Source organism: Pelecanus crispus, chromosome 9 (assembly GCF_030463565.1).
Source record: "Pelecanus crispus isolate bPelCri1 chromosome 9, bPelCri1.pri, whole genome shotgun sequence".
NCBI classification, from domain to species: Eukaryota; Metazoa; Chordata; class Aves; order Pelecaniformes; family Pelecanidae; genus Pelecanus; species Pelecanus crispus.
The window spans coordinates 35,414,737-35,433,750 of NC_134651.1; the positions used below are offsets into that span (position 1 = coordinate 35,414,737).

Consider the following 19,014-nt stretch of genomic DNA (forward strand, 5'->3'; position numbering starts at 1 on the left):
AGTCCAGTGAGGTTTCAGACAGAGGAATTACCACATCTCCTCTGGCACACATCTCAGAAGAGGAGGGAAGGAGGCTGTGAATGCCCCAAGATGCCTTTGAAGTGATAGAAACCTGCTTTATGCCCTTTATTTTATTTCCACTTATAAAACGAAGCCCTACAAGCCCCTAGCTAAATGTAGCTCTTGCTTCCTTCTGTACGCACTGGAGGATCTCACCTACCTCTCCCACTAAAGTATCCAGATACAAACATCCACCCACACCATATATAACCTCTCTGCAGGCTGTGAAAATGGGAAGCTTTAATTGATACTATATTTCAAACTGTTGTGCAGCAAGGACATACTCCAGGCCGAGTCCTCTGGGGTATCTTTCTCCAGCCCTGCCTTCCCTGTGAGCCGCTCCCATTGCTGTATCTCTACTTTTTGAATGATTACTTACAAGAAAGAAAGAAAAAAAAACAACTAATGAATGCATAGAGCTGAGTGGCTCACGTATTCATAAGGGGTTTTATTACTTAGATGGAAGGGCTCTCTTTCCTTTCTTCCCCCCTTTCACACCACTAAAGGGTCCTCTAAATAATGCTTTGCATTTTCATATCCTCATAAAAGCCACTATGATTCTTTCTATAAATCCGAGCCATCTCCGAAATCAGAACAATGCCTTCTGCTCAGCATGGGCAGAGGCTGCCCCAAAACACAACGCCCTGGAGCAGCAGAAGGGAGGAGAGGATGCTCCCAGCATTGCATCCCTAGAGAAGATTTAGAGGCACTGACCCATTTCCTAGGGGCGGGAGGCCCTCAGCCTGCCCCTGCCAGCCACGGCAGCTTCTGCCAGGCTCTTCTGGATTTGGCCGCCCCGCGAAACGAAGGCAGAGCAGCTGTACAAACCAGGCAATAATTGCTGAGAGGGGAGAGGAGCTGGCCAGGGGGGGAACCCCATCAAATGAACAAAAGGAAGAAAACGAACCGAGAGAAAGAAATAAGGGCAATGGAGACAGGCTGGTTATTAATACTGCTGCTTGGAATATATTCTCCCAGCCTTTGCTGCCAGTTGGCTTCTGGTCCCAGTCCTTCCCCTCCCTGTCCCCATCCTGAGACGCCAGCGGGCTCAGAAGCTTCTTTCTCTAAGACGGTTGCTCACTGCAGAGGGGGAAAGCTGCTTTCCTCTGAGGCTGGAGACATTTGGTGGGACTTCCCCCCGCCCCCTTCCTTTTCCCAACTTGGCTTTGGCTCCTGGCGCACTGGAGCTGACTGGCGTCCATTTAAAGTTTCCTTCAAAGACGAGTTTTCAGCTGCTAGGAGAGGGATTTCTTTCAGCCTCTGCCTTTGTTTGGCTTTTCCTGCAGAGGTGTTGGTAGCTGCTCCACTTTAAGATTTTCCTTGGCTACTGGCATCTATTAGAGTACTGCATTTCAAAAAGGAATGAGAGGGCACCCTTCTCTTGCACAGGAACAACTCCTGTGAATGCACCATCCCTGCCTTCTTGCAGAGCCTGCCTTATCATGCAAAATACAAAAGAGAACAGCTCCAGGAACGAGACTATTTAAAGTGCATGGCAACATTTACGAGACATGGTGCGGACGTGAGAGGTTGGTTTAAAATTGATCAAAGCTCCCAGCCTCGGCTGGGCCAAAGACATCAGCTCCACCGTCGCTTCGCTCACATGGCAATGCCCACGCAAACACCCTTTTGCACCCAGGCAAAAAGCAGGTTTAAACCCACCCAGAGATCACCAGGGAGGAGCCTATTTTGCACCAGCGTAAGACTCTGGGTGCCAAGCCTCTGCAAACACAGCCAGCCACACTTTCCTGGGTATCATTAAAATTTCCCAAACCAGCTCAGCTCTGTGATGTCTTTAAATGTTTTATAATATTTTGCTGCCAGTTGGGTGCTGCCGTGGGATTTGTTGTTATTCAAAAAGAAGGCACAATTTTAAGAGCTTTTCTCTTCCCAGGCAAGGGACTCTGCCATCGCATAAAATGATGAGATTTCAGTGAAAGTGATAGCCACTGTGAAATGTCTTGGCTGCTTCTATGTGAAGAATTTGACTGTTTCTCATAAAAAATATTAAAAAAGTTTTTGCAGTTTGTAATTATATTTTACAGTTTCATTACAAAGCTCATTTTAATTCTTCTCCAAACCATTTTTACCAGTCCTCTTGCCACTTTCTCTTTAGAAAAGTCATTAAGTCAGGACTGGAGATCATCCCATTTCCCCCAGTTTCAAGGATATTAATCTGTTTTATTGGTATTTCATTGTCATTTTCATTTGAGTGTTCTCCGTATTTGCATAATTTGCATTGCCACCCCCCTTCCCAGTGACAAGCACAGGCTCAGCTTTTCACTTTAATTCTATGAAGTCACATTGCATTTTGTTTTATTTTCTTTTTCGAGGACACGCTGTCTTCCCTGGGCCAGAACCACAGGCTGGGAGCATGATGCTGAGGTCCTATCTCCATCACTGCCTTCCTGGAGACCTTTAGCAAGTATCAAAAGCAGCTGTGAGCTCCTAGCCCGAAAGATGAACTGGCCAGTGCCCATCTCAAAGGGACATGAGTTAACAGTGGAGCAACCTCATTTCCCAAGTGCAAAAAGAATTTCTGTTCTTCAGCTACTTGGAATAACGATCTGTGAAGACTTCAGAATATTTATGTGCAGCCTGGACAATCCTTAAAGCCTTTTAGAAACAGGTCAAGGCGTAGACAAGTCCCTTGTTTCAAGTTATGCCTTTTTCATGTCTCCACTGATGTTCAGTTCCTTCACTCTGAGACCACAAAGTAGATGCTCTCCTCCTCTTTCTTTAAGGACCAAGCTTTGACCATGGGGATAGTCCACGTATCTGGAGATTGGGTGATGCCTTCCAGAGTCAGCAGCTAAGAAGCATCCTCTGGGATCACACACGCCAGCACAGGGGCATCAACCCACTGGCTGCACCCAACACCCATCCCGTAAGCATCATTAGGTGCAGGCATAGAAGTGGGGTTAACGAGGCAGCAAGGGTCAGCGGTGGGGCTGGGGAGAGCACATATTCTGTTGGTGTTGCAGCACAGGTAACATCCTATGAATGCATATCAAGGCCAAGAAGAAACCACTCTTATCAGGGCTGAATCCCACTTCAAACACTCCGGCAAGTCCCTCCCCGCCACAGGGCGATGGTTTAAGCACCTCTCCATCACCCTCTGCCGCTGCCATGCCACTGCACCACTTTAACCATCTACCTTTCCTCAAAATATTAAACCCCCCAAGAGCTGCCCTCCATTCCAGCCCCCAAAGTGGGGGGCTGTACAGGAGCTGGCTGCGCCAGGACATCCCAGCAGCCAGCAATGCACCAACTCCATGCAGCACATTTCTGGCAGAGAAAAGGTGCCCCCTCCGCATGCCCCAAGCAGCGAGACAAGCACAGGAGCTGAGGAATTGGAACTGACTGAATAATGGGTCCCGTCTGCTGGAAGAAAATGAAATTTGCCCTCGTGTTACCGAAAACTTGCACTCGACGCTCACTGCACATTATAAAGAAAAGGTCAGTGAAACACAACAAACCCAAGGAGCCCAGTTGGAGAAAGCAATAAATAGTGACAGCAGCCCTCGTCTAATTTTTCAAAGCATCTCTGCTTTTTCTCAAATCCTAGCAATTTCACTCTGCACTGCTGCAAGGGACTGGGACGAGCAGCTTTGCTGCTGCAGGACAGGAGGATGTCTGTCTGTGCAGGCTCCCACCGCTCGTCAGAGAGTTCGGAGGAAAACAGGAATATCCATCAGACACCGTCAGTAATATTAATAATAATAACTAAAAAAGACTCCATTGAGAAGATTTCGGCCTCATGCTCACAGATGTGCTTTGCTGCTCTAGGAAGGGGGATCCCTGCAGCCAAACACAGCTGGGGCAAATTCCAAAGAGAGGGTCCCCCACGTCCCATACAGACCCGGTGGGGCAGCAGGGTCCAAGTCCCCAGAGAGTCTTACCATCCGCAATGAAGTGCTCAGGTACGTGAAGCGTCACCTTGACAGTCAGCGGGCAGGAAAGCTGGGAGCCGCACACCACGGCCAGGATGCAGGAGCTGACTGCGATCAGGGTCAGCGCCGTCTTGTTGACGGGGCTCTTCATCGAACCTGGAAGGCAGAGAGAGGGGTGGGTGGCCATAAGGCAAAGCTGTACCAGGGGCTTGCTCAGCCTCCCCCCTCATTTGCGTGGATGCAGGAGAGCCCCAGCCCCGGGGGAAGGGCAGGCGTTGAAAACAAAGACGTCAGCTCAGTAGCACTGGAAGAGCTCCTGAGGTCTGCAAAACCCATCATTCCCATCACACCTTGTTTGGCTGGGTTTTTAACATTCATGTTGTTTCACTCACTGTGTCCATCTTGGGGACTATATTTTCCTAGAGGAGGAAGAAAACCTGCTCAGAGCCTCTACAGACCTTCTCCCTGGGAACCCCCCCATCCCCAGAGCCAATTCACCGCCCCTGCCAGGCTCCCCTAGCAAAACCTCCATCACTTCTCATCAGCCTTGGTTTATTTGGCAAATCTTAAAAAAAAAAAAAAAAAAAATCAAGCCAAATCCAAGGGCTGCCTGGACCATGGCATCATTTGCATTTGCTTAATGCCAGAAGAAATCTACACCTGTAGAAGTTATATAGCACCAATGAGTGTTAATTATTTACACAAATATATACAAATACTCAGTCATCACAGGGAGACTACGTCGAACAACAAAGCCAGACGCTTTTGACAGGCAGGAGATATTACAAAACAAGTTTTATTTTGTCAGGTGCAGAAGCTCGCAGCATCTCCCGCAAAGCAGCTCAGTATTTTCTGACACATGAAAGTCAGCCACCAAAGCAGGCACCCAGCCCGCCCTGTCCCTGCACAGAACGTGGGTCACTCTCAGACTACCATCCCTTGACTCAAAGGCCACGTGCACTTATTTATTTTTGGACACCAATCCAGCCTCTCCTCCCTCGCTCCCTGGCCCTCGCCATCTCATCAGCAAAGTGAGATTTAAAAAGCATCACTTTGAAAACTGAATGGGAAATACATCCAGCAAGTTAGCACTTGCACACCCTGTAATTTGACCAAAGCCGCTGCTAGAGATGCTGGTGCCAGGGCAGGGATCTCATGCTCAGGCTGAGCCCACAGCACGATCTGCATTTTCCAGGCAGGGCAGCGTGCCACACCAAAGCATCCCCTGCCACAGGATGGAGCCTGCAGAGTGGATGCTCCAACCAGCGTTTGCAGGACAGAAGAAGTGGCTGATCTGCTGGAAAATACCCCCACCACTGCGACCAACAGGAGTATGCAAATTGATTATTTACGAAGCATCTTTTACTTTCCTTATGCATGCATCATCTAAGCAGCCTTCCCACCCCTATTTCACAGCTTTGTTGCCAAACTCCTGCGCCCTTCACCTCGCGATCCCCTTTTTTTCTTCCCAATCTTTATTCATATCATAACAGGCGTTAGCACCTCCTTGGGAGGCAAACTCATCCTCTCGCTGGGCATACTGTGCCTGCCACAAACCCTGTGTTTGCTTAGAGTTACTACATGAATGCAAAAAAGAAAAAAAGGGGGGGAGGGGAGAAAAAGAAAAAAGAAAAGAGAAGGAAAAAAGGCTCCATCAGGATAATTGGACACAGCCAAGTATACAATAGACCAGAGAACAATGGATTTTACCATTATAAATCACCTTACAATCCAGGGTCTTAAAGTGCTTTGCAAACATTAAATCACAAATCCCTCATGAGTTAGACGAGTATTATCCCCTTTTCACAAAGAGCCTGAATCACAGGTACAATGGCAGCTTTCACCATCCTGCAGCCGGAGTGGAGCTGGAGGAATTAGGATCTGGGAGCTCCCATCCCCAGTAGTCCACATGGCTTCTTTCCTGTGACTACAAGGAGAGTGGCACAGGAGCTTGATACAGTAAAAAAAGCCCACTACAGCTCAATGAGTTTGAGCTTGGCTGCCCAAGGAAAGGGACAATGTGCTACATGTCTCCTATAAGCAGCTTCCCCGCTCTCCTGACTCCTGCTCCCAGCTCGTTTCCATCACAGCGCTAATTATTGACTTCTGGAATGGCCTGATGTTGGCTTTGACCAACTGAACCAAAACAAGGGGTCTTCTGCTTGAGCAAAAATTGGATTTCCAGCTCAGCTCTTTATTGCTCGCAGCCAGTTTGCTGCCAGGTTTGATGGGAGGCTGTTGGAAAAGCAGATCCTTCCCTTGTTCTTTAAAGAGAGGGGCGTGGCTCCCATTCTCCATCCCATCGCCTGCTCTTCAGACCACTGATGCTCCAGCAGAAGCGTTCCTGTGCTGTGTTTAAACACCCATCTGAACATAAACAGCTTCATGCCAGGCCTCTAAAACCACAAGCAAATGTATTCTTAGCAAGCCACTGCTAACTAAACCAACTTCAATGGGTTCACCGAGGCTTGATGCTCCTGTTCAGGAAGCGAGACAAAATGACCCATTCCTTCTTTGAGTATCCAAACCGGCTCTGTAACTCGGGCAGCACCAGCATAAATCACAACGCTGGAGACAGGACCTCTACCTGGGTGAAGCCTGCTCTTTCCCTCCTCTCTTTGTCATCTCCAGGCTTCCAGGGAGGTGTTTAAAGTGCAGATTTGCAAACCCAGGGCCACTGGACAGGCTGGTATCAACCTCCTTTACCAAGAGGAAGAAGCTTGGGGAGGAATGCAAGACCTTCATGGATGGCTGATGGGACTCAGGAACCCCAAGAGCCTTCAGCACCCAACATAAGTCTCCCTTTGGGTCTTGTGGGGTGCAAAAAGCCCATGAGGAAGGTGGCAACCAGGCACGGCTGAGAGCAAAGTCGCTCCCCAGATTCCTCTGCTGTAATAAATCCTTCATATATTGAGATGATCTCTCTATACTTTTAATTCAACATGTTTCTGTTGCATTTTGGATGGTTGCAACAGAGTGAGCGGGTGCCCAAGCGCTCAGCCAGGCTGTTTTAGGGGGAAAGTGAAGGCCCACAGGGGCTCCCAGGGGAGGCAGACCCGGGAAGCCTGTGCCCAAGGAGCGAGCAGAGCAGCAGGCAAAGCAGCAGGCAGGACACACGATGAGGATGAAGAATAAGAAGAAACTGCTTCTTCCCCAACAGGGAGAAATAACCTCTCCCCCCAGCCTGTGAGAGCAAAGGACAGAGAAGTGGAAAGGAAAGGCAAACTGCTCCATTTTAGGGCAGAATCATACCCGAGATGCTTCCTGCTAGTGATCCAATTAACAGCAGCTTAATTAGACTGGAAGACAAGAGGAGTAGCCAGGACTATGGTCAGAGCGGCCCCTGCCACCACCACCTTTCCCACCCAGGATTTTTCCCCCCTTTAAGCACTAGTGCCAATAAGCCCGGCTCCGGCCTCCTGGAGAAGATGCAGGTCCCTCTGCAAACAGCTCAGAAACAGCTTGCAAAGCACCACATTCCCCTGAAGATTTTGCACCTGCTGCAAGATGAAGATAAATTGAAAGCCACTGGTGTAAACACTCTGCAAACAGCCCCTCCAAACACACCGTGTCTCCTTTGAAATATAATTTCCTCATGCAGTTAATTACTCGCTGCTTCATACGCTTTCCCTTGCCCACCTAAAAGGACAAGGGGGGGGAGAAACCCAACAAAACTCCAAGCTCATTTCTTTTTAATATCGGCAGTGCTGCCTAAATTTAAGAAGAAAAAAAAAAATGCATGTTCAGAACACGTATGGATTTACGAGCAACACAAATATCCCGTGCTCTTGGTAATATGATGTTTCTAAATCAGGCTCATAAATACATGCTTGGGAGATTAGTCTATAAAAAAATAAACTTTAATTACCCCATCTTTATCAGCACACAGCCCATGGTGTTAGCCATATGTGGGTGTTAAACACCAAGTGCTTTGCAATCTTCACCGCCCCCCCAGAGATAATAGCATAATACAGAATGTTTCGCGGCTACTCGGATATTAAAATGTATTTCTACCACCCGAGGAAGACAGGGATGGGGAAACCGAGCGGGAGAACAGCGAGTGCCTGAACTGCTTAGCAACGTGCGGCACAGCCGCCAGCGCCCGGCCACCGTGCCGCATGCAGAAGTGCCCGGCGTGGGGTGAGCAGCTCCTCCGGAACCCTTGGGGAGCAGTGAACCCAAGACAGCCCATCTCGCATCCCCGGCATCCCCACGCTGCTCCCAACGCATGCTGCTGCTGCTGGCATGTCAGAGGAGTTGGGTGCTCCTAATGATCCTTCTTTATGTTCCAGCAGAGGCTCGTTAATACAGTACAACAGCGTTTCCAGGACACCCTCACACACAGAAACATCTCAAGGTGTTTTACAAGCAGGAGATCATGTCGAATCAAATCAAACGCCAATTAAGATGAGCAGCAGTGCTGGCAGGCGGCTCTTGCCACAGCGCAACCCCGCACGAGGGAGCAGTGCTGTCCATCTCCCCTCCCTGCCCTGCACCTCTGCCCCTTGCCACGGCCCCCCACCCCTTCCACATCTGGATGGTCCCTCTTTATCCAGCACACACATGGGATGGGATAGGATGGGATGGGACGGGACAGGACGGGACATCCTCCTTCCAGCCAGACACAGCTCTCCTGCACCATGGTCCCCACCAAGCCTTCATGGACCACTCTGCCCCAGAGTCCCTTAGACTGGGATGGGCGTTGATGCAATGAACCCCCCAGGCAGCACCTGAGCAGCAGGTGAGAGCATGAGCAGGCATTTCATCGCATACCTTCTCTACAACACCTGGCCTCAGCCCCTCCTTGAGCTGGCACCTTTTCCATCACTGCCTTGGACAAATCCTGAGTGAAGGAGCTCACATCTATGGTTTGGATCTGGGTCAGGGTTTGGGCACGGGGCTGTCTCCAGCCTCATCCCCAGAGCCAGCAGGATGGGAATCAGCCCCGAAATGGTGGCTTCGCTCCCCCCACGCTGGGGGAGATCCCTCTCACCTCCAAGAAGGCAGAGAGGATGCGCACAAAAAGGGATGGGTAAGAAGTGGGGAGGAAAGACGGCTGTGTTGTGCAGCAGAAGGGTGAGATCAGACACTTCTGGATTTATAGAGGATTTGATCTTGCTAAGCGCACGCTGAATCAGATTAATACTATTAACATTTATGAATTACCCACTAGCAATTAGCCGAGGTGTCCTCCAGTACGGCACGGGGGGCTGCAGAAAAGGCAGCCCTGGGGCTTGGGTCAGGGAGAGGATGATGCCAAGGGGTGGCATGGCCACCACGGGGAGGTTGGGGTTGGGCTGCCGGACCTCACGGCGAGGTCAAGGATTCGGCGGCTGAGCTCTGGCGTGCACCGCAGCCTGCAGCGCTCGCCCCAGTGAGCTCTCACGCTCCTCCAACAGCCTGAGCCTCGGCTTTTTACGTGCTCCTGGAGTTTTAATGCCTCACGTACTGAATAAATGTATTTATGTCCTATTTATACAGTTGCCAGTGGTGCTCCCCCTTTGCTCTAAAACACTGTGCCTGCAGCTCACAGGGAGACACCACCAGCAAATTTCAATCAGGAGGAGGAGGAGGAAGGGCAGAAGTGGAGGGAAAGGAAAAGCCCTGAAGGCTGGGCAAGGAAGCGGCAGCAGAAGGGAGGGGGGACATGGAGATGACTGAGGTAGCACAGGTTGAGATGCTGGTCTTTGCTGACCCACCAGCTCCATCACTACCAGGGTCACCACCTCCGGCCCCATCACCACCTCTAACCCCATCACCACTTCCAGCCCTGGTCACCACCATGGGCAGGTTCTCCTGCCTGTATATCTTAGACCTCCCCCGGCACAGCAAAGGGGGAAGAATTTGTGCAAACCCAATTTGCTCTCCTGGCGTTGTTACGTTTTTTGCATTTCTCTGGGCATGGACAATTAAAATCAATGAAGTCAGTTCTGCTTTCATGTTCCCGATGCTGGATCGGTTGAGATAAAATCACATTAAAGAAACAGTTACATATTTAAAGGCAGAGATTGCCTGCACTGGAATTTTCTTTCACGCAAATCAATGGAAACACTTCTCCTGGAATTAAGGCCTGATCTTTTTTTGTTTTAGCTCCAAATGAGTCCCAATTTTACAATATACAAACACAAAGGCAAATCTGAGTGGAAGGCTTCATTTTAAGGAGGAAGGAAAGCAATTTTCAATACAGTGTAACAAAAATATTATTCCTACAGGAAAAAAAGAAAAAAGAAAAGTAATCATTGTGAAATAGGTTGTGTTGAGTCACAGCCCAGGGAGGATTGTACTCGGCAAGCGAAGGGCTGGTCAGACAGCAGAATTGATTTTGGAGATCAGGAGGGAGCTGTGATGGAGGCCAGGCTGCCATGGAGAGCTCAGGACCCGGCAGAAGATGTCCCAGGACCCGGTGAGCCACCCATCACTGCTGGACCTCCACCACGCTGCCCATCCAGGCCCTGTCTGGGATCTGGGGACTGGGCTGGGATCTCCAAAACCAGACGTGCCAAAAAAAAAAAAAAAAAAAAAAAAAAAAAAAAATTTTTTTCAAACAATCTTTCCCCTCCCTCTATTATTTTTGGAATAGATGCAAAATGGCCCAGCAAGGTGGGACTAAAAATCTCTGCTCTGCAACAGCTCCCCAGGGTTGGAGCACATCCCCTCCATGCCTCAGTTTCCCCTACAGCCAAGCGCCGTGCAAGGGTGAGCTTCACCAGCACAGCGTGACGTCCACCACCCTCTGCCTCCTCCCACTCCTCCCCCTGCTCCTGCCAGCAGACAAATCCATCGCGTCATGGGCGCGCCGAGCATCGGTGCCGAAATGCGTCTTCATTTTCCAGCCCGCGCTAACCCTCGCCCTCCTCCCGCCTGCATCCAGCACCGTGTTTATGTTCTGCTTCCTGGGAAACAAGAGACTCGTTACCATGCGGAGGGCGACAGCAGAGCGATTAGTGAAATTTGTTACCCACATGCTCTGAACAAAATTAAATTAAAAGTGCTGCTTTGCTGTCAAGATAAGGGCCAAGCCGGAGAGATAATTTTTCACTCTCAAACACTCAATTACTCACTGAGGCTGTATCAGATACAATCAAAAAATAAATAAATAAATAGAAAGACCCACACTGCCTCCAGGAACAGATGTAAAAGCCGTTATCTCTAGCGCAGTCCGTGGAAGTTAAAGAGCCTGCAGCTGCCGCGGCACCACGACTGCTTTAATTGCGGACCCCTCTGCTCCCCAGCTCATGCTCTGCAACCAGCTTTCCGCAGTGGCCCCTCTCCCCAAAACCTCAGTACCCCACACAGGTGCCCAGGCACAGGTAGGAGCATGTGTGCACCCCCATACCTACAGCCACCGGCGACTTAGGGGACCAGAGAGGCTGCTGGAGCGACCCCAGCCCTGCTCCCCTGCACAGACAGAGTCTAACAGGGATGGAGAGGGGTGCTGGGTGGGTTTCATTGGCTGATGCAGTGCCTGCTTGCTCTGTGAGCAAAATGAGCCATCATGCAAAAGCACCACGTTCATTTGCTTGCTGGCAAAACAGCATCCGTGACAGAGCTTTTGAGAGCTGAGAAAGGTTGGAAAGTTACAGTGTCCCTCATCGGCACCACTGCCCTGGGGCACTGCAGGGGTGCAGCCAGGCGGGTGGATGTACCCCGGTGCTCTGGGAGGTAAAGATGAGACTTGTATCATGAAGATATCTCATCCCCAGAGATTTGGGGATGTCCAGGTCGCATGGGACACCGGCTCTCCCCTCTGGGGTGCTCTTCCCTGACCTTGTGGAAAGCAGCACAGCTCCATGTGCCACAAACCAGCCGGGTGCGTGCCAGACACCAGCACTGACCTGTCCGTCTGTCCCTGCAGCGAGCAGCTGTGTGTCCCCTTCCCGGGGAAGCCTGCCCTGCAGCGCTGCAGAGGCTGGGGCACAGCCGGCTGCGCCGCAGTCAGGACGGGCAGCAGCTGAGCTGGCACGGGGCTGCCAGCGCTGGCAGGGAGGGAAGGGACAGACAGACCCATTACTCCCTCTTGCTACTGTAAGTAACCCAAAACAACATGTTTGCTTTATTGCCTTTTGCCTCCCATCTGATTCCTGACAGCATCTCCCCCCGTCTGAAGGCTGCCGGCACGGTGAGCCGAACCCGGTGCAGCCCCAGGGGGTGATACCCCGAGGACCGCGGCAGAGACGGGGCGACATGCTGCCCACGGCATTCGCTCAGCCCCAGCGGGGCGGGGGGCACCGGCAGAGCACGGAGAACGGTACCCAAATTTCATTCTGCATTTCGTTTAGTTCCCCATGAAATAATAAGTGTCTGCTGCCTCCGGAGACAGGAGAGGATCAAAGCAAAGCTTCCTCATATGTAACAGACTCCGAATACCTAATATTCCCTTATAAAAGGCCTTGTTTTAAACACCAAATACAGAGGCAGATCAAAGCTCAGCTTCTCATTTCTCTAACAGCCCTCAGAAGACTTCGCCAGCCAGCAAGGCGCACACATGCGCGCACACACGCACGGCTGACACCAATTCAAGGTACATAATTGGACTCTGCTAATTTCTCTAAACTATCACCGCATGCTATGGAAACAGGCAGGTGCGTTAATCATGGAGACCTCAGCCGAGGAGCATCCCAAAACCACATCCTCCCTTCCCTGGGGTGTCAAGGAGCTCTCCTGGGATGGGAGCAGGTTGCTGGGACAGGAAGGTACCACCTGGATGGAAGCAATGCATGAAAACAGGGGGGAATATTTCCCCCCTCCTCTTTTAAGAGGCTGCAATAGAGGCGATGCCGAGGGGGGTGAAGCGATCCCAGACCCGAGCATGGAGAAACAGGCTCAGGGTGGTCCAGCTCGGGCCAAAGCAGATGCCAGAGCCCTGCTTGAAGATTAGCAGCCAGCTGAGGACATTCAACCAGAGATCCCAGCTGGGTCACTGTGCTGGGCACCCTCCGGCACATCTCAACCATCACAGTATCAACAGCATCGCTTTGCGCTTGCACCCAGCGTTCTGCTTTGTATCCGGGTTTGCAGCAACTCTCCGTACCTGACCTTTCTGCTTGATGGGGGAGAGCGAGATCAGCCCAAGTCCCAGCCCCAGCGGCTCGCCAGCAGCCGTGGCGGCTCCCGGCAGGTCCCGTGTGCTCAGACACAGGGTCCCCGGCAGGTCCCAGGGGCTCAGACAACAGCCGGGCTGCAGGAGGGGCCAGAGACTCTCCAGGTCTCCGAGATGAACAGGGTCGGGGTCTCCGTACAACGCCATCACTTTCCCCGTCTCAGTTTCCCCTAACCCAGGCGGCTGCACAGCATCTGGCCTGCAGACCCGATGCAATGCCGATTTACTCTTCATTTATCCCTCAGAAACCTTCTCCTAGAAGGGACTTTAAAAGAGCAGGAACATTTCTAAGTTACAGAGCAGCTGCTCTGGGGCCCGAGGAAGCCGACGGAGGTGGAGGAGGCTCGCTCGCGCCTCCCCCCTCCACAGCGGCAAGCCGGAGGGGCTTGTTAGACTCACCGAGTCCTTGATGAGCTGCGCAGCGCAGGGGCCAGCCCACCGCTGCAGGGAGCCTGGTACGGCCTTGGAGTTACGATGCTGCTTCTTTTCTCCCTCTGCTCCATCTTTCTCTCTGTTTTAATAGTGCTCGAGCAGGCACTGCATGTGACCTGGGGAGCTTGGGGCTGCAAAGTCAGACCCAGAGCTGAATATATTTCACTGGGAAGGAGACAACCACCACCCTGGAGCAAGAGGGATGGAGCAGGAGCGATGCACTGCACAAGACAAGGTTTGTGCACAGGGCTCTGCCTCCCTGTTTTGGGGTTTTTTTTGCTACTAATATTTTCCTCTTGAACCCAGAAGGGGGACCTGACTGAACACACCCCACGCTGTTCAGAAGAGAGGAACTGAGTAAGTATCAAAGCTTGATATGCCCCGTGATGGGCAGCTGAGGATGTGGATTAGCATCTCTACAACACTGGCAGGTTCTCTCTTGGCAGAGACATCAGCACTGGTGAAAGGTGCGATGACTGACAGCCCTGGAGACAAGAGCCGTCTGTGTACCACAGCTGGCACACGGGGAGGTTCCCATGCTTCCCAGTTCTCCCAGGGGAGTGGGAAAGGGGAGAGCCAGCCCCCCCCCGTCCCCAGCAAGCAGAGCCCTGGAGTGTGCAAAGCTGTTGCAAACAGGTTGCAAGAAAACCTTATTTCTGGAAATACTGTGGAGTCAGTAATGAGGGCTGGCAGGAAGGAGCAAACCAGCCATCCCTGGCCCCAGCTGAGGGTCCCTCCAGCCTCCAAGCACAGAGCTCCGCGTGGCCCAACAGCCTTTCTCGGGACTTGTTTCACTTGGAAAAGCAGGACATGAAGTTCCAAATTCCAGCTCCCTTTGGACTGCACGCCAGCCCTGCCATCAGCGCTGCTATCCAGAGCAGAGGTCACACTGATCCATCAAAAAGAAGCAGAGGGTGGAGAGCTGGTGTGGGCGCAGGGCCGTGGTGAAGAAAAGGGATGCCTCGCTGAAGATGGGTACGAACAGAGCATTTCTTGGCATGAGCCAGCTCCCCAGAGACACTGGTGACCAGCATTGCCTCTCCCAGCTCAAATCCCAGAGATGGGGCTGAGCCCAACAGCCCGCAAAGAGCAAGGCTCCATGGGAAAGTCTCTTCTGCATTATTTCTTATGCTCTCCCTCTCTCTAACTTCTCTGGAAACTTTCCAAAGACAGGGGAAAATAAGTGTAAGGGGATCCCACAGACCTAGAGGCTGGGAAGATGCACGGTGCGGTGTGCTGGGACCACAGAAGATGATGCCTCAGCCATCCCTGCCTCTGTGCCCAGACTGATCAGATTTACTTCTCCGTGTATTCAAGCATTGAAAACCAGGTATCAACAAGTCTGCTGCTCCTGAGCTACCAGAAGAAACCCTCCCTCACTCAATATTTACCTATGGGAACGTCCCTCTAATTTACTTTGCCAAGGCACTATGAAACCTGCAGTCTTTCTTCTACAGGAGACCAAAAAGCCCACGACCACTTAACCAGCTGAATTCAACAAAGCTCAAAGTAAAACTGAACCTACGTGCCACCTAAGTGGAAACATCCCATCGCATCAGCTGGGATCAATGCCTTGACGGCATTAGTAATTAGGCTCAATCCTGCAAAACCTAATCCAAGGAGAGAAACCCCAAGGAATCTCTCTCCTTGGACCTGATAACTAACCCACAGCACCTGCAATGACACACAACCACGGCAAAATCGATATGGGAACATCATTGTAAGAATTAACCGTATCTGACGATGCATCCTTCTCTATTAGAGTTATGATCTCGTCCAATTATGGATCTTTGCTGAACTTGTAATTATGAGTTTGGTACTGTGACTTCCCACTAAGCTATTGCTTTCCTTCCACGAGGGAGAGAAGAGTCAATGAAAGCATAATGGAAAATTCCTTTCAAGGACGCAGCGATAGCAAAATTTAGCTAGACAGGAGGGGAAATACAATGGGGACTTCATGCAAGACAATTCCCTCGGTTAGCCACCACTGAACACGAACAAACCAGGTTCTCGCAGCATCACTCAAATGCTAACGTAGATCTAACAGCCAGCTCTGTGCAACCATGCAAGGCAGCTCTTCCTCCTGAATTCCTTTCAAACCCATCCACCAAAGCTGCCCAGGTGAACAACAGCTTATTCAGAGAAAAATAAAGGAATTTGTCCTATTTATCTATTCCTTTATATTTGTCCTACAACAAAGTTTAAACAAACAACCCAAAGCAAATGTATCTGTCAATAAGAGTATCTTTGTACCTGGCATGCAGCACGAATGTGTTTCGAGAGACTGACAGAGTACTTGACCTCATGGGGAATGGCGTCAAAGCAGCGGGAAAGCAAAGATTTATCTGCTTTTCCTTAAAACACATTTTCCACACGTTGCTCACACGCCACCTCCCCCTTCCCTTGTGGTAGCTGAAAGAAACCCCCAATCTTCAGCGACTTTTCCAAAGTACCCAAGGACTTTCACCCAGCCCAGTATTTCAGAATAAGTTATTGAAAAAACTACTTCAGCATTTGGGAAATTTTCCCCCATGCCACTCATTTTTCAGGACTGTTTCTTTCATTCCTGTTTCCAACACAACCAATTTCTTCCTTCTCTCACAAATCATTTTACCTGTAACACAGCTATGCTCATGCTGCAACAGGTAACTTTAACTCACAAATTCTTTCCTTACTTTTCATCAAAAGCTCATTTTAAACTCAGTGAGAATTTCTCGCAGTTCTAAAACACATAGAAAAGGAAAAAAAAAAAAAAAAAAAAAAAAAGAACGTCCTGCCTTTCAGCAGGAGCAAATGCAATACACCCCTCTGCATGCACGTGTTTATACCCGTGTGCAATTATCAAGCTGATCAGAGGCGTTGAGGTAATTTCACATTCAAATAAACACATTGCAAGCATTTATCGGAACACCTAATCATTGAAACAAATAGGGCCGCGTTTCTGCGGTGCACGCAGGCACCTACCTAGCGTGCTGTGCTCTGCCGATGCCCAGCTTAATACAGAAAACAAACGAAGGGAGCAGACCCACTGTGCAATTTTTAAATTGCTTCCCAACGAAGTTATTTCCTGACAATGATTTTTTTCAAATGCAACAGCAAGGCTTGCCCTGTCCTCTGCCAAAGAGCTTGGTCCAAGGGTCCCAAACAAAAACGATCCAACCTGACGTGTCCAGAGGAAACGTGGACACTAATTTCAAACTGCGGATGATATTTCAGTTTCTCGGCTTCTCTAACTCACAAAAAAGCCTGAAGGGACTCCAGTCTACAAATCCCTGCCCCAGTCCTCATTTTGAATTTGTTCCTTTTAATTGCCTTTGTGCCGAGAGGAAGGCTGGGAAATTTCTGTCCAATGGATGCTTTGCCTGGGAAATAAAGGGCAGAAAACAGGAGTTTGGAGCAAGGAATTGCCAAGGTGACCATCCCCGACAGCTGCACTGGCGCCAGGATAACGACGGACACACTGACCACGTGCCAGTGCAGCTTTAGGGAAGTGCCAGGACACGTGCAACGTAACCAATACTAGAAACCATCAAAGAAACTCAGGACCTCAGCAACATCGCCAGGAAATGCTATTTATGGCTCCCACACAGTGCTGCATCACACGAACAGCACACCTTAGGATGTCCTTACCGCTACAGACTGGTATTGAGGTCCCTACCTAGACTCACACAGTATCAGACAGCATCACCCACGAAAACAGTCAAGCTGCTCAACCGTTTTTTTTTCCTCTAGCACCCATGCACATCACTGGTACCTATGTCATTTTGTACCTTTACTTCGTCTCCGGCTCCGATACTGCTCAGTGTAGAAGGTTAGCTGGGTTTCATCGTCTGCCTCTGAGCCAGAATTTCCTTTGGCACGTCCAAACCCGATCCCACCTGCAAACAATAGAGAGGAAAAAAATCAGCCCTGTCGGCTGGGATGCACAGCAGCGGTGGGGGAGCTGGGAGCTCCTCGGCAGAGCTGCCAGATTTGGCCAACATCCACCGCTCCCAACCCAGATGCTCTGCTTGGGGTCACCAGAAGTGACCAGAGACTTTTATCACTCACAATTTTGCTGGTCCCTTATTGCCCTTGTCAAGAATCAAGACCCCATGGTGCCAATTACGATGCTTCCTACCCCCAGGAACGTATTTTACAAATGCATTGCAATATATTTACAAAGAAAACCTCTGAATGTAGAAGCTGCTCTCCCCAAGGACACCCGCATGGTGAAGTACCGTACATTTTAGGTGCTTGCTTCAAAGCAAATCCAGGCAAGACAAGAGGCATGGGGGGAATACAGCACTTGGAGGCACTCAGGACCCCACTGCATGGCAAGGGTCCTGCTTCCCTTCTTCAGCACCCACTCTGGCCTATCTGCTCCACCAGATACCGCGATGGCCAGCAGCACGCATCCCTGCGGCAGATGGCACTGACAGCTGCGGCAAGGAGCAGGGCTGGTTCATGGTTTACCCAGCATCTCCCTCCTGGAGCAGGGAGCCGGTGCAGGATGCTGGAGGAACCCGGCTCGCTTCGGCCACCAGACCCACCAAGGAGCGACAGACGCTTAAAAAGCGACACAGACTCTAACTGGCAGAAGTCCTTCAATCTTTGCAGAGTTTAAAGCAAAGAGGACTCTGGGGGTTGACAGCAGCCCTTTAAACTGCCATTAAAATATTTTACTGTTTTTAAAAAATCCTTTATTCTAGGCAGAAGCACAATTTCCCTACTTCTTGGCAGGAGAACAGAAAACGAGCGGTACCTTCTGCCCTCTGAAATCCTTAATCACCGCACTGAGAGGTAGCTGGCAGGAGCCGGAGGGATGCCGAGAGCTCGGCACGTGGCTCCTGCCCCATCCATGCCCCAACCTGGCCGTGCAGTGCCCTCAGGGGACCTCAACGGAGCCGGTGTAGGAAGAGGCTCTACCAGCTCCTTTCCTCCTGAAAGCAGCAGGAGGGGTCACTGCCTGCACACAGCAGTGTTTAGTGCTTGGACATGGGGTATGGGGGGTTTACAGACTTGCACCCCAAAACCATAACCCACCATCAGCCCCTCTTCAGACCCCCATATCACAGCAAACTTCTGATGTCATGATACACCTGCAGTGGACTGGGGTTTTGAAGGGCACAGCGGAGTGGTAAAACCAGTTAAGACTTATTTGCATCAGTGAGGAAAATCTTAATTAACCTGGGCTTCTAAGACACCCTTGGGCGACTGGCCAGGACTGCAGCTCTGCTGCTCGCCCCTTCTCCCGCAGAGCTGGGGCTGCCCTGAGCTCTTCTGCTGCCGGCGGTGCCCAGTGCTGGGAGACGGACAGAGCTCAGCAGAGCCATCTCCTCTGCCCAGGAGAGAGACCCGGACGCTGCCTGCGCAGGCAGGACACGACATGTCCCTGCGCCACCTTCCCACAAGGCAGACCTGCTTCCTTTTTTGCAGGCAGATGGCCGGGGGTGGACAGAGGCAGCGATCTCCAGTGCTCGCTCCGCTCTCGCACCCCGCCAAGGTGACCAGGCAGCCGGTGCAGGCAGCACGCAGCGGGCAGCCGGT

General features: G+C 50.9%; 1 protein-coding gene across 1 annotated transcript in view; it reads right to left on the reverse strand.

Moving 5' to 3' along the window:
* Positions 1-19,014, reverse strand: part of ASTN2 (astrotactin 2) — a 363,040-nt gene that overhangs the window by 224,977 nt on the left and 119,049 nt on the right. The window contains 2 exon segments of the mRNA XM_075716105.1: positions 3,963-4,109; positions 17,256-17,363. Coding sequence (XP_075572220.1) covers positions 3,963-4,109; positions 17,256-17,363 — 255 coding nt within the window.